This window comes from Alexandromys fortis, unplaced genomic scaffold, assembly GCF_014885135.2.
Source record: "Alexandromys fortis isolate MF-2015 unplaced genomic scaffold, M_Fortis_MF-2015_v1.1 scaffold_27, whole genome shotgun sequence".
Lineage (NCBI taxonomy): Eukaryota > Metazoa > Chordata > Mammalia > Rodentia > Cricetidae > Alexandromys > Alexandromys fortis.
In genome coordinates, this window is record NW_026067952.1 from 3,358,076 (window position 1) to 3,373,612 (window position 15,537).

The 15,537-nt window shown below is 48.3% G+C and overlaps 1 protein-coding gene across 3 annotated transcripts; it reads right to left on the reverse strand.

Annotated features, from left to right (window-relative positions):
* Positions 1-437: 437 nt before the first annotated feature.
* Pigt (phosphatidylinositol glycan anchor biosynthesis class T) lies at positions 438-12,842 on the reverse strand. Of its 3 annotated transcripts, none has more exons than XM_050151175.1 (12): positions 12,624-12,842; positions 12,335-12,512; positions 10,405-10,532; positions 10,029-10,129; positions 9,789-9,875; positions 9,166-9,253; positions 8,968-9,065; positions 8,711-8,876; positions 7,935-8,135; positions 2,447-2,612; positions 2,266-2,349; positions 438-1,708 (listed from the first exon to the last, which is right to left on the reverse strand). In XM_050151175.1, the coding sequence occupies exons 1-12, from the start codon at positions 12,808-12,810 to the stop codon at positions 1,456-1,458; spliced, it is 1,737 nt and encodes a 578-aa protein (XP_050007132.1). In that variant the 5' UTR covers positions 12,811-12,842; the 3' UTR covers positions 438-1,455. The 3 variants fall into 3 exon arrangements, with proteins under 3 accessions (XP_050007132.1, XP_050007131.1, XP_050007133.1); XM_050151174.1 differs by having other exon boundaries at positions 7,935-8,138; XM_050151176.1 differs by lacking the exon at positions 12,624-12,842 and adding an exon at positions 11,861-12,006 and having other exon boundaries at positions 7,935-8,138; positions 12,335-12,457.
* Positions 12,843-15,537: the final 2,695 nt, after the last annotated feature.

Below are 15,537 nucleotides of genomic sequence, written 5' to 3' on the forward strand. Positions count from 1 at the left end.
GCTGACTGAATGCCAGCAGAACGTTCTGAGGGGCCACGTTCTCCTGAAAGACCTATGCAACAAGCACTGTGTAATGGAAGTCAACAGGCATGAGTGGAAAACATGGGACAAGGTAAGTGCAAAGGTCTGTGGGAGGACAGGCGGAGGGCACCGGTGACATCCTGGTATGCCAGACTTCCCAACGGAAGCAATGTCTCATTTGGCTTTGGAAGAGAATGAACCAGGCAGTTAAGGGGTGTGTGCTTGGTGAACAGTGCATTTATACCACGTAGAGAGAAAAATGTGGGGTAGGGTGGAAGGGACAAGTTAACTCAATGTGCTGAAGGAAGGGCGGGAGGCTTATTGCCTAAGGACCAGTTCTACAGGAACCCAGAGCGTAGTAAGGAGGCCGCTAGTTTGTTCTCGGCCACTTAGCCCCGAAATAATCACACAGAAACTGTATTAATTAAATCACTGCTTGGCCCATTAGCTCTAGTTTCTTATTGGCTAACTCTTATATTAATTTAATCCATTTCTATTAATCTGTGTATCACCACGTGGCTGTGGGTTACTGAGTAAAGTTCCCAGGGGCTCCGTGGCATCTCTCTGACTCCGCCCTTCTTTCTCCCAGCATACAGCCTGGCTTTCCCCGCCTAGTTCTGTTCTTCCCTGCCATAGGCTCAAAGCAGTTCTTTATTCATTAACCAATAAAAAGCAACACACAGACAGAAGAACCTCCCTCAGCACCAGAGTTCTCTAACAGGGGAGGTAGGTAGGGGACAGTCTTGGAGCCAATGGCCTGACTTCAGAGCTTGTGGGCAGTCTAAGGAGTGATCCTTAATATCAAAAATTTCCAAGCGCCAGAGTGAGCCCCAGCCATTCTGACACTGCAGTTCGTGTTGACAGGATTCATTTTCATGATCACAGATTATATTTACAGAAAAACTCCCAGCCAAACCCAGAGTTGGAGAATTACTTTGAGAAGGGTGGGGAGAATACACAAGATGAGGAATTTCTGGCAGGACTGGGCAGAGCACTCATCACACAAGCTTCTGCTGGGAACTCTTCCCAGGCCTCAAGGAGGAAGGAATGACCTAGGAAGGCAGCCACTTTATTACCACGGTAATCTCGACCCACCACACAGTACCGCGAGCTCTGGTGCATTCCATTACCTGAGCCATCAGACACCCTGCAATGACAGGAACGTCGCCAGCTGTCCAGGGTGCAGCAGCGCCAGCCACTGCGGGGCACAAGTGTGGCTGCTGCAGGCGAAGAAGGGAAACATGAATCCCCACACTACGTCTGCTTGAGGCCACCATACCGGACACCACAGTTCTGACCCCAGCCAGGCCTAGCGGAAGTTTGCTTCAAAAGCTAACTCTGGGGACAGAGGAGTGGCAGGAAGAGTCCCATCCCTGCTCCCTTGGACAGGGGTGAGTGGGTAGGGGGTGCAGCTGTAGCTGCTAAAGAGGAGTGTTAGAGAGGGGGGACGCCACGGGCACGCCTGATGAGGTTAGCCAGTCTCTTGGCCAGGCCACCCGATTTGGGTTCCTCAATGTGGAAGGTTCGGGTGAGAAGATTATAGAAGGAGCCATAGCACACGGCCACCACAGTGCATGTAAGGCAGATCACATTGTAGGGCATGCTGAAGTCAGGTGTAGGCAGGTTTACTAGCAAGGGCTCTGTATAGAGTCGCACAAAGTAGCTGGAGCCATCAGACACTGGGAACCTAGGGATGGGAAAGAGTGGTGAGACGGGACTGGCTGTTTTTCTGTCCTTCCCCATCTTCCCCAATTGAGCCACAGTTTGTGCTAGCTCCAGAGCAGCTTCCAGAGTCCTATAGGGTCTTGAAACCTTGTAAAGAAGCATGTCATAGAAAAGTGCATACATACACATGCGTGCACGCGCGCGTGCATGCACATGCCTGATCAAAGGAAACCCAGCAGTACTGAAGGGAAGGGCCTGCCTTGTCTACTGCCTTAGCCTAGTCTTTACAAAAGTAAGTAACCCACTACATACCACAACCACCCAAACCACCACCACCCAGAGCTGTGAGCACAGGGAACAGGCCAGGTTGTATACCGGCGCTTTCTGGAGTGCGTGGCTCGGCGGCTGTTGAGGTCACTGGCACACACTACTGTCTCACCTCTCTACAAGTTCCAGCAGTAGAAACGGGGAAGACTTTTTTACAGTCTTCGCACATTTCACACTAGGATTTTCACAAGGGCTGAAGATGCCCAGTTGGCAGCTGAGGACCTAACCGCAGGAGGGTGTGGTCACACTTACAAGGTGTTGAAGAGAGGACTCCCTTCCCAGTCCACTGGTTTGGCTGCCACCACACTGGGCACCAGAGCGCTGAGGACAGAGGGGCTGCAGAGAAGCAGACAGAGGGGCTGTGTTCTTTACTGGCTCCTCCCACCAAAGAGTAAGAGCAGACATGGGGGCAGCCTATTGGGGTAGACCCCACCTGACATAGAAGCCATGGTTGGGGTCTGGTGTGTACTCGGTCCACTTGAGCAGGGCCCGCTCAAACTGGATGGAGACCTTGGTGACAGAGTTGGCTGGCAGCTGAATCAGCATCTCCAGGAGGTGGGGCTGCTGCCGGTCCTGGGCAGGTTGGTAGTGGATGTAACCTGGATGGAGGAAAGAACCCATAGACTCCATTCCTAAAATCACACTACCCACACCTCCTCCCACCCTGCCTTGGGACCAAAAGGAAGTCAAGCTAGGAAGAAATGGTCTCAGAAAATGAAGACCACGGAACCAGGCAGCAATCCCAGGACACAGTCAAGGGAGGCTGCCGTGGATGCTGCAGACCATCAATCTTCATATCGCTAAAACTGGGGCATCTCGGCTGGCGAGGGGGCTAATGGGTTAACACCTGCTGCGGAGCCTGGCCATCCTGCCTGTTTCCATCCCGGGGACCCAGTGAAGGACAGAATCACTTCCTGCAAGCTGTCCTCTGACCTCTTCACATGCGCCCCACAACAAATACTCCTCCCGTAGATAGATAGATAATTAATAAATAATTAATTAAACCAGGGCACCAGACATCACTGTCTGATGTAATACAAGAGGAAGTCCACAGAGTCATTTGGGAATTCTTGCCAAAAATATAGGACATAAATCTAATCAAGTTTCTAAATCTAATAGCAGCCCACATTAGACAGCAGCACAAGGACAAACCCAGAATGTCAAACATTCCTTACACACATTATATAACAGATGACCCAGTTTTAGCAACAGCACTTTTTAAAAAGTATGTATGAGAGAGCCATAAGAAAACCTGTTACTGGGCTGGAGAGATGGCTCAGTGGTTAAGAGCACTGCCTGCTCTTCCAGAGGACCTGAGTTCAATTCCCAGCAACCACATGGTGGCTCACAACCATCTGTAATGAGATTTGGTGCCCTCTTCTGGCCTGCAGACAGAATATCAAGAATACTGTATATGTATACATAATAAATAAATAAATCTTTAAAAATAAAAAGAGAAAGAAAACCTGTTACTTTGTAAGCAAATTAAAAAAATAAAATTAAAACAAAAAGCTGTGAACTGTTATAGAATGGTGTTAACACTTACCAAGCATGAGGTTCTGGGTTTAGTCTCTAGCAAAATCATATTTTTCAGTAGTTCTTTTTTTTAATTATTATTTTTTGCTTTGTGTTTATATATGCCTGTGAGTGGGTATGTGCACATGAGTGCAGTACCCAAAAAGGCCAGAAGAGGGTGTCAGAGTTCCCTAGGCGCTGGAGTGAGAGGTGAACCACCTGATACGGATGATAGGAACCAAACGAGGTCCTCTAGAAGAGCAGCGAGTGCTCTTAACCTGCTAAGTCATCTCTCTGGCCACCTCTACCACCAGCATCAATATTTAAAAAAAGAAGAAGCTGGGCGGTGGGGGAGCACACTTTAATCCCAACACTCTGGAGGCAGAGGGAGGTGGATCTATGTGAGTTTGAGACCAGCCTGGTCTACAGAGCAAGTTCTAGGACAGCCAGAGAGACAGAGAAACCCTTTATAGAAAACCAAAACAACAACAACAACAAAAGGTGTGTGTGGGGGGAGAGGGGATTGGCAACTGAGCTCAGTTGTGAGTGCTTACCTCACACATACACGGCCTGGGCTGACCCCAGTGATGCTGGGGGATGGGAGACAAGCATACATGCAACATGTGAAGAACACAAAGATCTCTGAACTTCTTGTTTAACTTCTGCAGACCTAAAACTCTCCTTAAAAAGCCCACAAAGAGAGAGACGCTCAAGAAGTACAGTAAGAGCCGCTAGAGGCAACAGGACAGATGAGATACAGACAAACGGAACAGGAGAGATGAGTGTAGCGGAGGCTGCTCATTTATTTCCCAGCTGCCCAGACTCAAAATAATTACACAGAAATCATATTATTTAAAACAGTTTGGCCAACAGCTTAAGTGTATTGCTAGCTAGCTTTTATATCTTAAATTAATCCATTTTGAATAATTTGTGCATGACCATGAGGTCGTGGCCTAGCAGGGCTCTGTCCAGCATTTCCTGTGGAGGCTACGTGGGTCTCCCTGACTCTGCCTTCTTTCCTCCTCTATCTGCTTGGAATTCCCACTTTGCTCTATTCTGCTAAGGCACTGGCCAAAACAGCTTTATTCATTAACTATTTAAAGCCACACGTAGACAGAAGGACTTCGTACACCAGATGAGAGTACAAACCAAACACAAAAAGCTATTGCTTGGGCCCTGAGAGACGCTAAGTGATAACGTACAAAGATGCTGCTATGAAACCCAATGTGTTGTAAGCTAACCCGGAAATAGAGCGATGATGGCCTGATTTTATCTATTAAAAATATATTCTGAAATATTTAAAGTCAAATTGATATAATGTTTTAAGGGTTACCTTCAAATATTCAAGAAAAAAGACAAAGCAAGTGAAGAGAGTCAAAGAGACAGATAAAATGGTAAACTGAGAGGAAGCTGGAGACCTCTAAAGGTGAGCTAGGCAGGTGGGAACCTGTTGTGCTTGGGTGTGTTCAGGATTCTCCAGGGTCAAAAATTAAACACAGCTGAGAGAGAAAGAACAGGCCTGTGTTCCTAGCTGCTTGGGAGGTTGAGGAAGCAGATGGACGAAAGTTCAAGGCCAGCCTGGGCAACTTCACAAGCCCCTGTTTTTAAGTGTAAAAGTCAGATAAAAGCCGAGCACAAGAGCAAATAGCAGTGATCCAGTAAGCCAGCCAAGGCTATGTAGAAAGACCCATCTCAAACAAAACAAAAACACGAACAAAAAACAACCAACAAAAACCAAAACAAAGAGGGCTAGGGTATAATTTAATAGAGAGCACTTGTCTACACTTGTCTAGCTTGTACAAGGCCCTAGGTTAAAATTCAATTCCCAATACCCTAGTAGAAAAAAAAAGGCACAAAATTCACCCTGAGGAATGTATAAAATATACCCACATGGTGTGTCTGAAACAGTTTTGAACAGTGCTGAAACAGCGAAACTATTAGCCACAGGTTTAAAAACACGGGAAACATGATTTAGAAATTCTTCGGTTTGTCCTGACATGGATGCTATCCTCTTTCTTCACCACTGGTGCCTTCTCATACCAATGCTTTGGTGCTATGCCAGGTACCCAGGAGGAAAGCATCAGCAAATGCCAATGCTTCTTTAAAAACAACAAAATTTCTTCCTTCCTTCCTTCCTTCCTTTCTTTCTTTCTTTCTTTCTTTCTTTCTTTCTTTCTTTCTTTCTTTCAGTTTTTCAAGACAGGGTTTCTCTGTGATTTTGGAGCCTGTCCTGGAACTAGCTCTTGTAGACCAGGCTGGCCTCGAACTCACAGAAATCCGCCTGCCTCTGCCTCCCAAATGCTGGGATTAAAGGCATGTGCCACTACCACCTGACCCAAAATTCCTTTTTTTAAAATTTATTTATTTGGGGCCAAGGGTTTCTCTGTAGGCCTGGCTGTCCTGGAACTCACTCTGGAGAACAGGTTTGCTTCAAAATCAGCGATCTGCTTGTCTGAGCCTGTTAAGTACTAGGATTAAAGGTATGTGCCACCACACCTGGCAAAAAAAAGGAGCAAATTCTAAACTTTACCCCTGTGCTGGCTTTATGTCAACTTGGCACAAACTAGAGTTACCTGAAAGTAGGGAACCTGAAAAGAGAAAATGTTTCCATAAGAACGGGCTACAGGGCATTTCTTAATTAGTGATCGATGGGGGAGGACCCAGCCCATTGTGGGTGGGGCCATCCCTGGGCTGGTCATCCTGGATTCTATAGAAAAACATGCTGAGCAAGTCATGAGGACCAAGCCAGTAAGCAGCAGCCTTCCATGGCCTCTGCATCAGCTCCTGCCTCCAGGCTCTGCCCTGTTTAGTTCCTGTCCTGACTTCCCTCAGGGAAGAAGAGTGATGTGGAAGTGTAAGCCAAGTAAGTCTTTTCATCCCCAACCTGCTTTTGGTCATAGTGTTTCATCAGAGCAACAGAAACCCTGACTGGGACAGAAGTTTGTACCAGGAGTTGTGTGTTGCTGTGACAGACGTAACCATGTTGTTTTAGGGAGGATAGAAGGGCTTTGGGCTAGAAAAGTCACTGAGTGCTGAGAGCTCGGTGGGCTGTTCTGTAGGAGGTTGGAAGATACAAATGTTGAGAGCGGTGCAGGCAATGGAGGCCTGGCTCATGGAGTCAGAGGGAAGCAAAGACTCTACCAGGCCAATTGTGTGAAGAATCTGTGTGTCTGCTCAGCTGGAGCTGAAGAATCATCTGTGAGTAACGAGGGAGCAGAACCACTCAGGTAAAACCTTTGCTTTTCTGGGACAACAAATGCTGTCATCTGGGGCTAAAGAACTAGCCGTGATTAAGAAGAAAACAGCATCAATGAGGTGCAATCTTCTGAGAAGTGTTTTCTTAGAGTCAGCAAACAGAAGCTGTGGTCCAGAGGAGGCCAAGGCTGTACCTTGTGCTGGGTAACTAAATTTGGTCATAAAGTATCACCTAGGTAGTGCTGGTTTTGAGGGTATAAAGGTCATAGAGAGCACGTGAGGCTTGGCACTATCTGGCAGGGTTGGAGTCCCTAAAGAGAGCCCAAGAAAGGCTATTGGTGAAAGCATAGCCGAGGGTCAGCAGAAGACCCCAGATTTGGAGATGCCAGGACCATGAAATGATCACCAAGAATGGCAGCAGCCGAGGAGTAGAAGCAAAGGAGCCTAGACAACAGGCCTTGTGTGTACAGAGGGCGGAGCCAGAGAAGTGACCCAAGTCTTTTGGAAGAGCCCAGAAGACCACAAGTGAATCCTAGACACTAGGTACTGAGTTATTTACACTGCTGGAGTTTGGTTTTGCTTTGCTCAGATTGTGACTGTGCCTGGTTATTTCCTCTTGAAGTGAAAAGTATTTAATTTGTTTCTGATTTTACAGGAGCCCACAGATGAGAGACTTTGAATTATTTTCCCCCAAGACAGGATTTCTCTGTGTAGACCACCTGGCCTCAAACTCTGAAGGTGTGTGCCACAACCACCTGGCTAAGATTTTGAAATTTAAAAGAATCTAGCTATTTTAGAGAGATGGGATTTTAGGGTTTCTTTTTCTTTCTTTCTTTCTTTCTTTCTTTCTTTCTTTCTTTCTTTCTTTCAGTTTTTTTTTTTTTTTTTTTTTTAANTTTTTTTTTTTTTTTTTTTAAGACAGGGTTTCTCTGTGTAGCTTTGGAGCCTGTCCTGGAACTTGCTCTGAAGACCAGGCTGTCCTCGAACTCACAGAGATCCATCGGCCTGCCTCTGCCTCCCGAGTGCTGGGATTAAAGGTGTATGCCACCACCGACTGCCGTCTGCTGCATTTTTTAAAGCTGTCCCTAAGCCCCTCTTTCCCTCTTCAGAGCCCTTCAGGTGTCCAGAACTATGGAGACGGGAGTCTGGAGGCTCTAAAGAGAGAAGGAGCTGAGGTGAACTGGGGATCTGCCTGGGACTCAGCTCCTTACTTGGTTTGTTCTCCTTGCCCTTGGAGGTAATGGTAAGGGTGTGCACATACAGCCGCAGGTACCAGGGCACAGCATCCAGCAGCAGCACGGGGAAGGCCCGGTAAGGATGGGAGTTGTACAGCAGTGTGCTCAGCTCTCCCTTCTGCAGCCCATAGCCACTCACGTACCGCTGCGCGTGCAGGAAGGGCACAGGCAGGGCCTCTGCTAAGGGAAAAAAGAATCAACACTGAATCACTTAAAGGAGAGTCACTTTCCACCCCAACTCCCTGAGCCATACGCAGAGTCCTAGATCAGAGAACGGGGAGGGGGGGCTGTGCCATAAGAACTGGGGCATGTGGGCTCTGGGATCATCCAGTTTCCTCCGATCACAAGGATAAAATGATGACTATTAACCGCGTGCTCATGTACACTGTGTCCTCTCCTGCCCGCAGCAGCATTCTCAGGATGTTCCTCCCTTTCCTTCGGTAACAATAATGTACCTACGCTACTCTCTCACAGCGTCTGAGCCATAAATAAGATGATGTACCACTCTATGCTTACAGCGTGGCGCAAATTCAAAACTATCTGAATACGAATGAACTCTGTATTTTACATTAATTATCACATCCCATCCACTAGGTATTAGTGCTGTCTGTTATAGACACCAAGGCTCAGTGGAGGTAGAAACCTGCCCAGTCATAAAGCTGAGAAGAAGTGAATTTAGAACCAGTAACATGGACGCAGAAGACATAAAATTGAGGGTCTGCTGTGTCCTCCTCCGCCCCCCATCCACTCACCATTATCTGGAGGTCTCTTCCATTTGAGCTGGATGTTGAGGTTGCGGGAGTTATTGATCATGGCTGTGTCAAACAAGTCATAGACAGCATAGGTCTTCCGCGTGCCCAAAATGACATCCTGGTATGTGGAGCTGGGAGCAGGGCTCACCTCCAGTGTTCCATTGTCCTGGCAACACAAGGGCAGCATGCAGAGACAAGCAGAGGGACAGGCTGATGTTGGGGAAGAAGGGTATGTGTGCAGCTAAACACCTTGGTACCTGGCTGTAGCCTGTGATGTCCACGTAAACCAGGCTCTGCGATGCCAGTGGGCAGGCCTCTGTGAGTGTCCGGGAGAACATGCGGAAGAGGGACCAGTCTAAGAAGAAAGAACAGCGCTGAGCAAGGGCTGGTGTGGTTGGGTCCAGACAGAGAGAGCAGGCCAGCGACAGGTGGACTGAGGTACCAGGGCAGCTTACCTTTCTTCCCTTGTCCCGTGATGAAGGCATCAAATACAACCGAAAGGGTCTGCCTCAGCTCCCAGGAGATGCTGGTGCAATGAGCATTCTGTTGTAAGGGCCGGATGGTAGCAGTCAGCGCCTTTATTCTCATCCAGCCCACAGCCCCAAGGACTAACTTGGACATAATCCCCATCTGTTTATACATCTCTACTTCTACTGACTTGCTACCGTTCCCTTCGGAGCACTTGACCCCGAGCCAGATCCCATGTCAACAGCGTTATGTGCACCAGTGTGATGAGCCATTACAACCACCCCCGAAGTAGACTCTATTACTCTCATGTGACAGATGAGACAATGAAGTTCCAAGGAAATGAAATGATTTCCTCAAGGTCATGCCAGCTGGCGAGCGACTGAGCCGGCAGCTGTACGCACACGGCTGCTGTTCCTGATTCTGTGCTCCACAATAAAGATTTATTGAGTGCTTCCCAGGCAACCGCTCAGTTACCCTGGTGCACAGCCAGTGCCCCACATAATGAGCCTCACTTCTGCTTCTACTGCTCACTCGGCCAGAATCACACAGATTTACCGGCACTGTCTCTCACAGCCTCTGGATGACACCCACCCCACTCCCCATGGCTTACTCTGCAGACAGGACGGATATGCACCGCCTGGGAGTGGTAACTGGTGTGGAACAAGCGATCTGCCTTCAATAGCACGGAGAGACCTGCCTGGAGGAGACAGAAGCGATACAGGGCCCGTTAGTACCCTGCATGGGGCACCTGACACGGGGCACAGCTTCTCTGAAACACACCCTGGCTGCCCGGCCACGAAGGGACATCTGCCAACTCCCTTCCCTTTGCGGGGCTCTCACCCACACTCACCTTAGAACTACAAGGCAAGAGCTTCTTCCATGGGGTGAGGTTCTCGGTGCAGACAACCTCCCGAGGTAGCACAGCATAGCGTAGGAAGTAGTGATCGGTGTCTGAGGGAGACAGAAGTTTAGGGAGAGTGTACCTGGGCCCTACCTTCCAGGAACCACACTCCAAAGACTCTAGAGTGTCCCTGTATCACTCTAGTACCACTGCCAAGTGGTCCCACCTCCAATCAGAGAGTAGGTGATGCAGAGACAGCTTCTTAGGACACTATGCACACCCACAGGAGTTAGGATCTAGCCCAGCTGTGGGAGAGGAGCCCAAGGGGAAGGAGGCACGTTGGGGTAGAAGGTACAAGGAAGAACGACCTCAAGGGCTCTCTCACCATTGGCCAGTCCCAGAGGTTTGAAGGAGGCAGTGGGGGTGACAGTGTTGGTGGAGTCGATGAAGTTGAGGGATGCGCAGAAGATCCCTGAGAGGACATTGCTGAGCTCCTTCCAAGATTTATCCACACTAGACAGAGACACACACCTACTTACTGCCCTGTGGTTATTATACCTTTGTAATTCTAAATCCTGTGTGGCCTCCTTCATACAACCACAGCTAACTGCCAAGTCCATGATAGAACAAGAGACAGACCAGGTGACGGAAGTCAGGATGTCACTACCCCTGCTTAGGGATGCCCTTCTCTGGGTATCACGGCAGCTCTACAGGTCTCTCTTCAAGTGGGTCACCTTGCTGGGAACACTGCTCGCGGAATTTTGCTGCCTTCAAAGTTATGCTCTATTCTTTTTATTTGTTTGTTTTGTTTTTGTTTTTCGAGCAGGGTTTCTCTGTGGCTTTTGAAGCCTGTCCTGGAACTAGTTCTTGTAGACCAGGCTGGCCTCGAACTCACAGAGATCCACCTGCCTCTGCCTCCCGAGTGCTAGGATTAAAGGTGTGCGCCACCACCTCTCGGCTCTGCTCCATTCTTGTTCCCTCCGCCAAGGAGCCTTTGCAGTTCTCCTCAAGCTCAGCTCCTTTGCTCTGTTGTGCATCCGAGCACTCAAGACCCCACTAAGTCCCTTTTAGGGGATGGCTAGGTAGTGGCAGTGTCTTGCCCATGCTTCAGTTGATGTACGTAACACCAATCCACTTAGCATTTCATAAATTTTTTAAAATTTTTTTGATTTATTTATTATGTGTAGCCTTTCATGTGTGCTCGCATGCCAGAAGGGGGCGCCAGGTCTCATTATAGATGGCTGTGAGCCACCATGTGGTTGCTGGGAATTGAACTCAGGACCTCTGGAAGAGCAGTCAGTGCTCTTAACCACTGAGCCATCTCTCCAGCCCCAGCATTTCATAAATTTTAAAGTTACTTGTTGATATTTAGATGTCAACTCTATGCTGAAGTCTGTTCTCTCTTGAAAGCGACAGGCGAACATTGAGACCGCTACTGTCATATGGTAGGAACTGAGTGGTGGTTACCAACTTCAAATTGTTCCACGGGCTCTTTCCTACCATTCCCTATCGCTGCTCTAACCCTGGTAATATCTGAGTGCTCACCCTTACAGGGCGGTTAAGAGTAAGAGGCATATGAGACACCTTCTTAAACACCCTTCTCGCTCCAGAGCTTCATCAATGTTTTTTTTTTTTTTTCCTTCAGTCATTGTGCTATCCCACAAATATGTTTTGCTAAGCATGGATATTTTTTCAAATGCAAGTGAATATTTGTCTTTGAAAAACATTTAGTCTGCCAATTATTTGTGGCTTTACGTGCCAATAATCTGTTATTTGCCTCTTTAGGGAAGTGCATGTAGTATCTCAGACTTGAAAGTATTCAGGATAGAATGTTCACTCACCAGGGTAAAGAACGCCACTCTGTGGTTATGTAATTTCTTTGTGTTGTATGTGCATGCACACCAATGCACAGCTGCGGAGGCCAGAGACCAGCATTGGTCTTCTTCATGCCCTCTCCACTTTGGTAGATTAGGGTCTCTTATTGAACCTGGAGCACACGGATCCAACTAGACTGGCTTGTCCAGCAAAACCTGCTCCTCCTGCGTCCACCTCCTCAGTTCTGGGATTACAGGCCTGCATCAACAGCCTGGCTTTCTAAGTGGGCTCTGGAACTCAGGTCCTCAAGCTTGAGCGGCAAACATTTTCTGACTTGGCATCTCCCCAACCCTGTAATATCATCCCTTACTTCCAAAGCCAGCTTGGTGGGATCGCCACCTATTAGAGCAGCTGATACCAGGGCCAACGGCAAGATGACAACACCTTCCCCTGCCAAGCTCCCTCCATGACCTGTAACTGGACCCAAGGTGGAAACTCACTCTGTGACAGTGTCTTGGAACCAGACCCAGAGCTCTGCACCTGATGGAGCCTGAAGGATGGGTGGCCCCCAGAATCGGGTCCTCCAAAAGCCTTGCGTGAACGACAGGTGTAGCTCCCGCAGAGAATACTTGGAGATCAACTGCCCCAGGGCTTTGGGGAAGAGCCTGTAATGAGACACTGCAGAAACCAGGGCAGGTGAGTGGCGACCCAGGCCCCGCCCCCCAGGGACTGCTCTCTTCGCGAACTCCGTAAGGTGCCACAGAGGTTTCTCTCACGTCCAGAACGCACCTCCTTCCCGCTGCAGATCCGAATCCCAACGCGTACGGAACTGGAATGTGGCGGCCACGTCGCCGGAAGGCAGCGGAGTGATAACAAGCTCCTCTCTCAGGCTGTCGCGTGGGTGCTCTGCGTGGCCCCAGCAGCCCGGTCCCACCAGCAGCAGCAAAAGCACAGCGAGCGGCATGGCCGCCGCCATACCTGCGGCCGCTTCCGCCTCCCGGCAGCACCCGCGCCCACCAAAACCGGCATCCAATAGGAAGAGTGTGTGAGGAAGGACTTCCGGAGACGTTCCGGAAGCCACAGTGCGGTCACCGCGACCGCTCCACAAATCCGACCCAACGCGGAGAGGCGTGGGCTTGTGGCGGGGAGGTAGCTGGCAGGAGGACCCAGGCACCTGGAGATGTTTCCACCCGCTAGGAAGTGCTCAATATGCAGTATGGCCATTTTGTAGCTGAAGGAACGTACTGAGAAATTCCAGTACCGAGGGCTGGGATTACAGGTGTCTTGGCTCTAAACCTAGCCAGCAGCTCTGAAGGCAGAGCTGTCCTACAACCCCCTCCCCGTGGTCTTTTATTATAAATAAACTGTATGGCAACATTGAAAAAATGAGCAGCTGTTAAACATGTTTCTCCAGTCATGTAAATTCATTTCCACCATGAAGACGTCATGGCTGCACACCAGCAGGTCCGCTCCTCTGTCTTAGCTTTGATGCCACCACAGAGTAAATTTCACACCTAGATGTGCTCTAGTCTCAGAGTCGTTTTGCTCACATTCTCTCTTGTAAAATCAGCTGAGTTTTGACTAATAACCATTGTAACCCCCAATCTTACACAAAATATAGAACGTTCCGAAGACCTGGGACTGGGAACGGAACTCAGTGGTAGAGTGTCTAGTATGCAGGAGACCTTGGGTTTATACCCAGCATAGCAGTGTGTGTCCGAAGGGAACCCCCAAACAAACGTAACAACCTAAAGCCCCAAAAAAGCGGCTCGTGCATTTTCCTTGCCGAAGTCTATCTCCAGAACACATTCTAGAGGCAACCAGTGTTCTTGTAATAGCTTCATCTGTTCTAGGACTAAACGTAAATGATATCATAATGTAACTTTTGTCTCTTCTTTCTCAGAAGGAATGACTTTGCAACCACATTGTGGAGACCGAAAGCATAGCTTCATCAGAGTTGGCTCTCATCTCCAGGGACATGGACGCTTGGCCTCATGTTCCCATATGTCTAAGACTGTTTATTGCCATGCAGTGCTAACGTTGTGTGGATAAGCCAGTTTCTCCATTCTGTTGGTGGGCATTGGAGTTCTGGCAGTTTTGGTTATAGTGGACAAGGTTGATTATAGTCTGTACAAGTTGCTTTGTAGATTTAGGTTTATTGAGCCCCTTGGAAGAGTATTTAGGAACAATATGGCTGAATCAAAGAGAAAGTGTGTGCTTAATTTTTAGTAAGAAACAGACCTTTCTCCAAAATCTGTCATTTTATTTGTCTATTAAAAATATGGCCAGGCGGTGGTAGCCTTTAATCCCAGCACCTGGAAGACAGAGGCAGGTAGATCTCTGAGTTCGAGGCCAGCCTGGTCTACAGAGTTCCAGGACAGCCAGGGCTATACAGAGAAACCCTGTCTCAAAAAACCCCAAGGTAAATAAATAAATAACAAAAACAATCAAACCAAAAACCAAGGGTTCTGGTCCACATCCTACTAAACATTTGGTGTTTTTAGGTTTTGGACCCAGCTATCTGGATGGTCTCACTGTGGGACTACTTTGCATTTTCCTCACTAGTGTTGAAAAAAATAAATTATTGAAAAGATAACCTCATTCTCCTACATCAAGTGTTTCTGATCTCACTAGACTTGCAGTAGTGGGGAGAGATTAGATGTCAGGTAAGGGTTCAAAGCCCTAGTCTGTCTAAGCATGAACAACCTAAGTGTCATGTTTCCTTAGCTGCAAACCCCGCTTTTAGAGGGCTGGAGAGGCTCAGTGTTGGAAGCACTTGCAGTTCTTGAAGAAGACTTGAGTTCTGTTCCCAGCACCCACCCCGGCTGCCCCATAACTGCTTACTACTTCAGTCCTAGGGTATCAGGTGCCCTCTTGTGTCTCCATGGATATACACACACAAATAAAAGGAACTTAAATTAAAAAAACCTGCCTCCTTTCAGGGTCATTGTTAACACGTTCGATAGTAATAGCCAACGCTCTTCAAACAGCTCTGTAAGTTGAGGACTGATAAGGAAATGAAAGCATGGGAACTGAATTAATTTAAGTCCACAGCAAGTAATGGAGCCAGGAAAAGTGGCCACATTGCCAGCATCCAAATACTTTCTTACAAGGGCAGCTGCCATCATGGTTATTTCATGCTGCTTCCTCCTGAAATTGTCCCCATCATCAAAGCCCACCCACCTCCTGTGAAGACTCCCTCCTCCTGCAGCAAGCCTTAGTCATCCATGCGGTTGTAGTGTGGCCTTCACTATGTTCGGCTTCCATATCTGGAGCAGAACTTGTCTGTTCCTGGAAGAGCTCTTGGTCACCTTGGTACCATGCCAGCACATTATAGGTGTACTCGGTCGTTGTCTACAAGAACGGTCAGACATGCTCCCACAGTACTGTTGTCCTCACATTACTGAGCTGTTTGCAGGGTTCTGCACACTCCTGGGGACTGTTACAGGGTAAGGTTTCAGGGACTCTCCTGACTTGGGATCCCTTCTGTTTCCTCCACAGCACAAAGTTCTGCAGAGATGAGTTTATTCTTCTCTCTTCAGAGTCTATCAGGATGTCTACCCAGTAAGCCTTGCAATAGAAAGAAGCCACAATGTGGCTTGGAAGACTGAACTCCGGGCTCCTTAATTTGGAGTTGGCTATAAATCGGCATGTTGTCTCCAAGGATACTGTGTAGCCCGAGGAAACAGTCAGCTGTAGATGA

What these genes read in the sequence shown, in the direction of transcription:
- Pigt (XM_050151174.1), bottom strand. Translation starts at nt 12,810, where the DNA reads ATGGCGGCGGCCATGCCGCTCGCTGTGCTTTTGCTGCTGCTGGTGGGA. An exon ending in ACCTCTGGGACTGGCCAATG is followed by an intron (nt 10,130 to 10,404) that starts GTGAGAGAGCCC and finishes TGTCTCCCTCAG; the next exon opens with ACACCGATCACTACTTCCTA. An exon ending in TCTTGCCTTGTAGTTCTAAG is followed by an intron (nt 9,876 to 10,028) that starts GTGAGTGTGGGT and finishes TGTCTCCTCCAG; the next exon opens with GCAGGTCTCTCCGTGCTATT.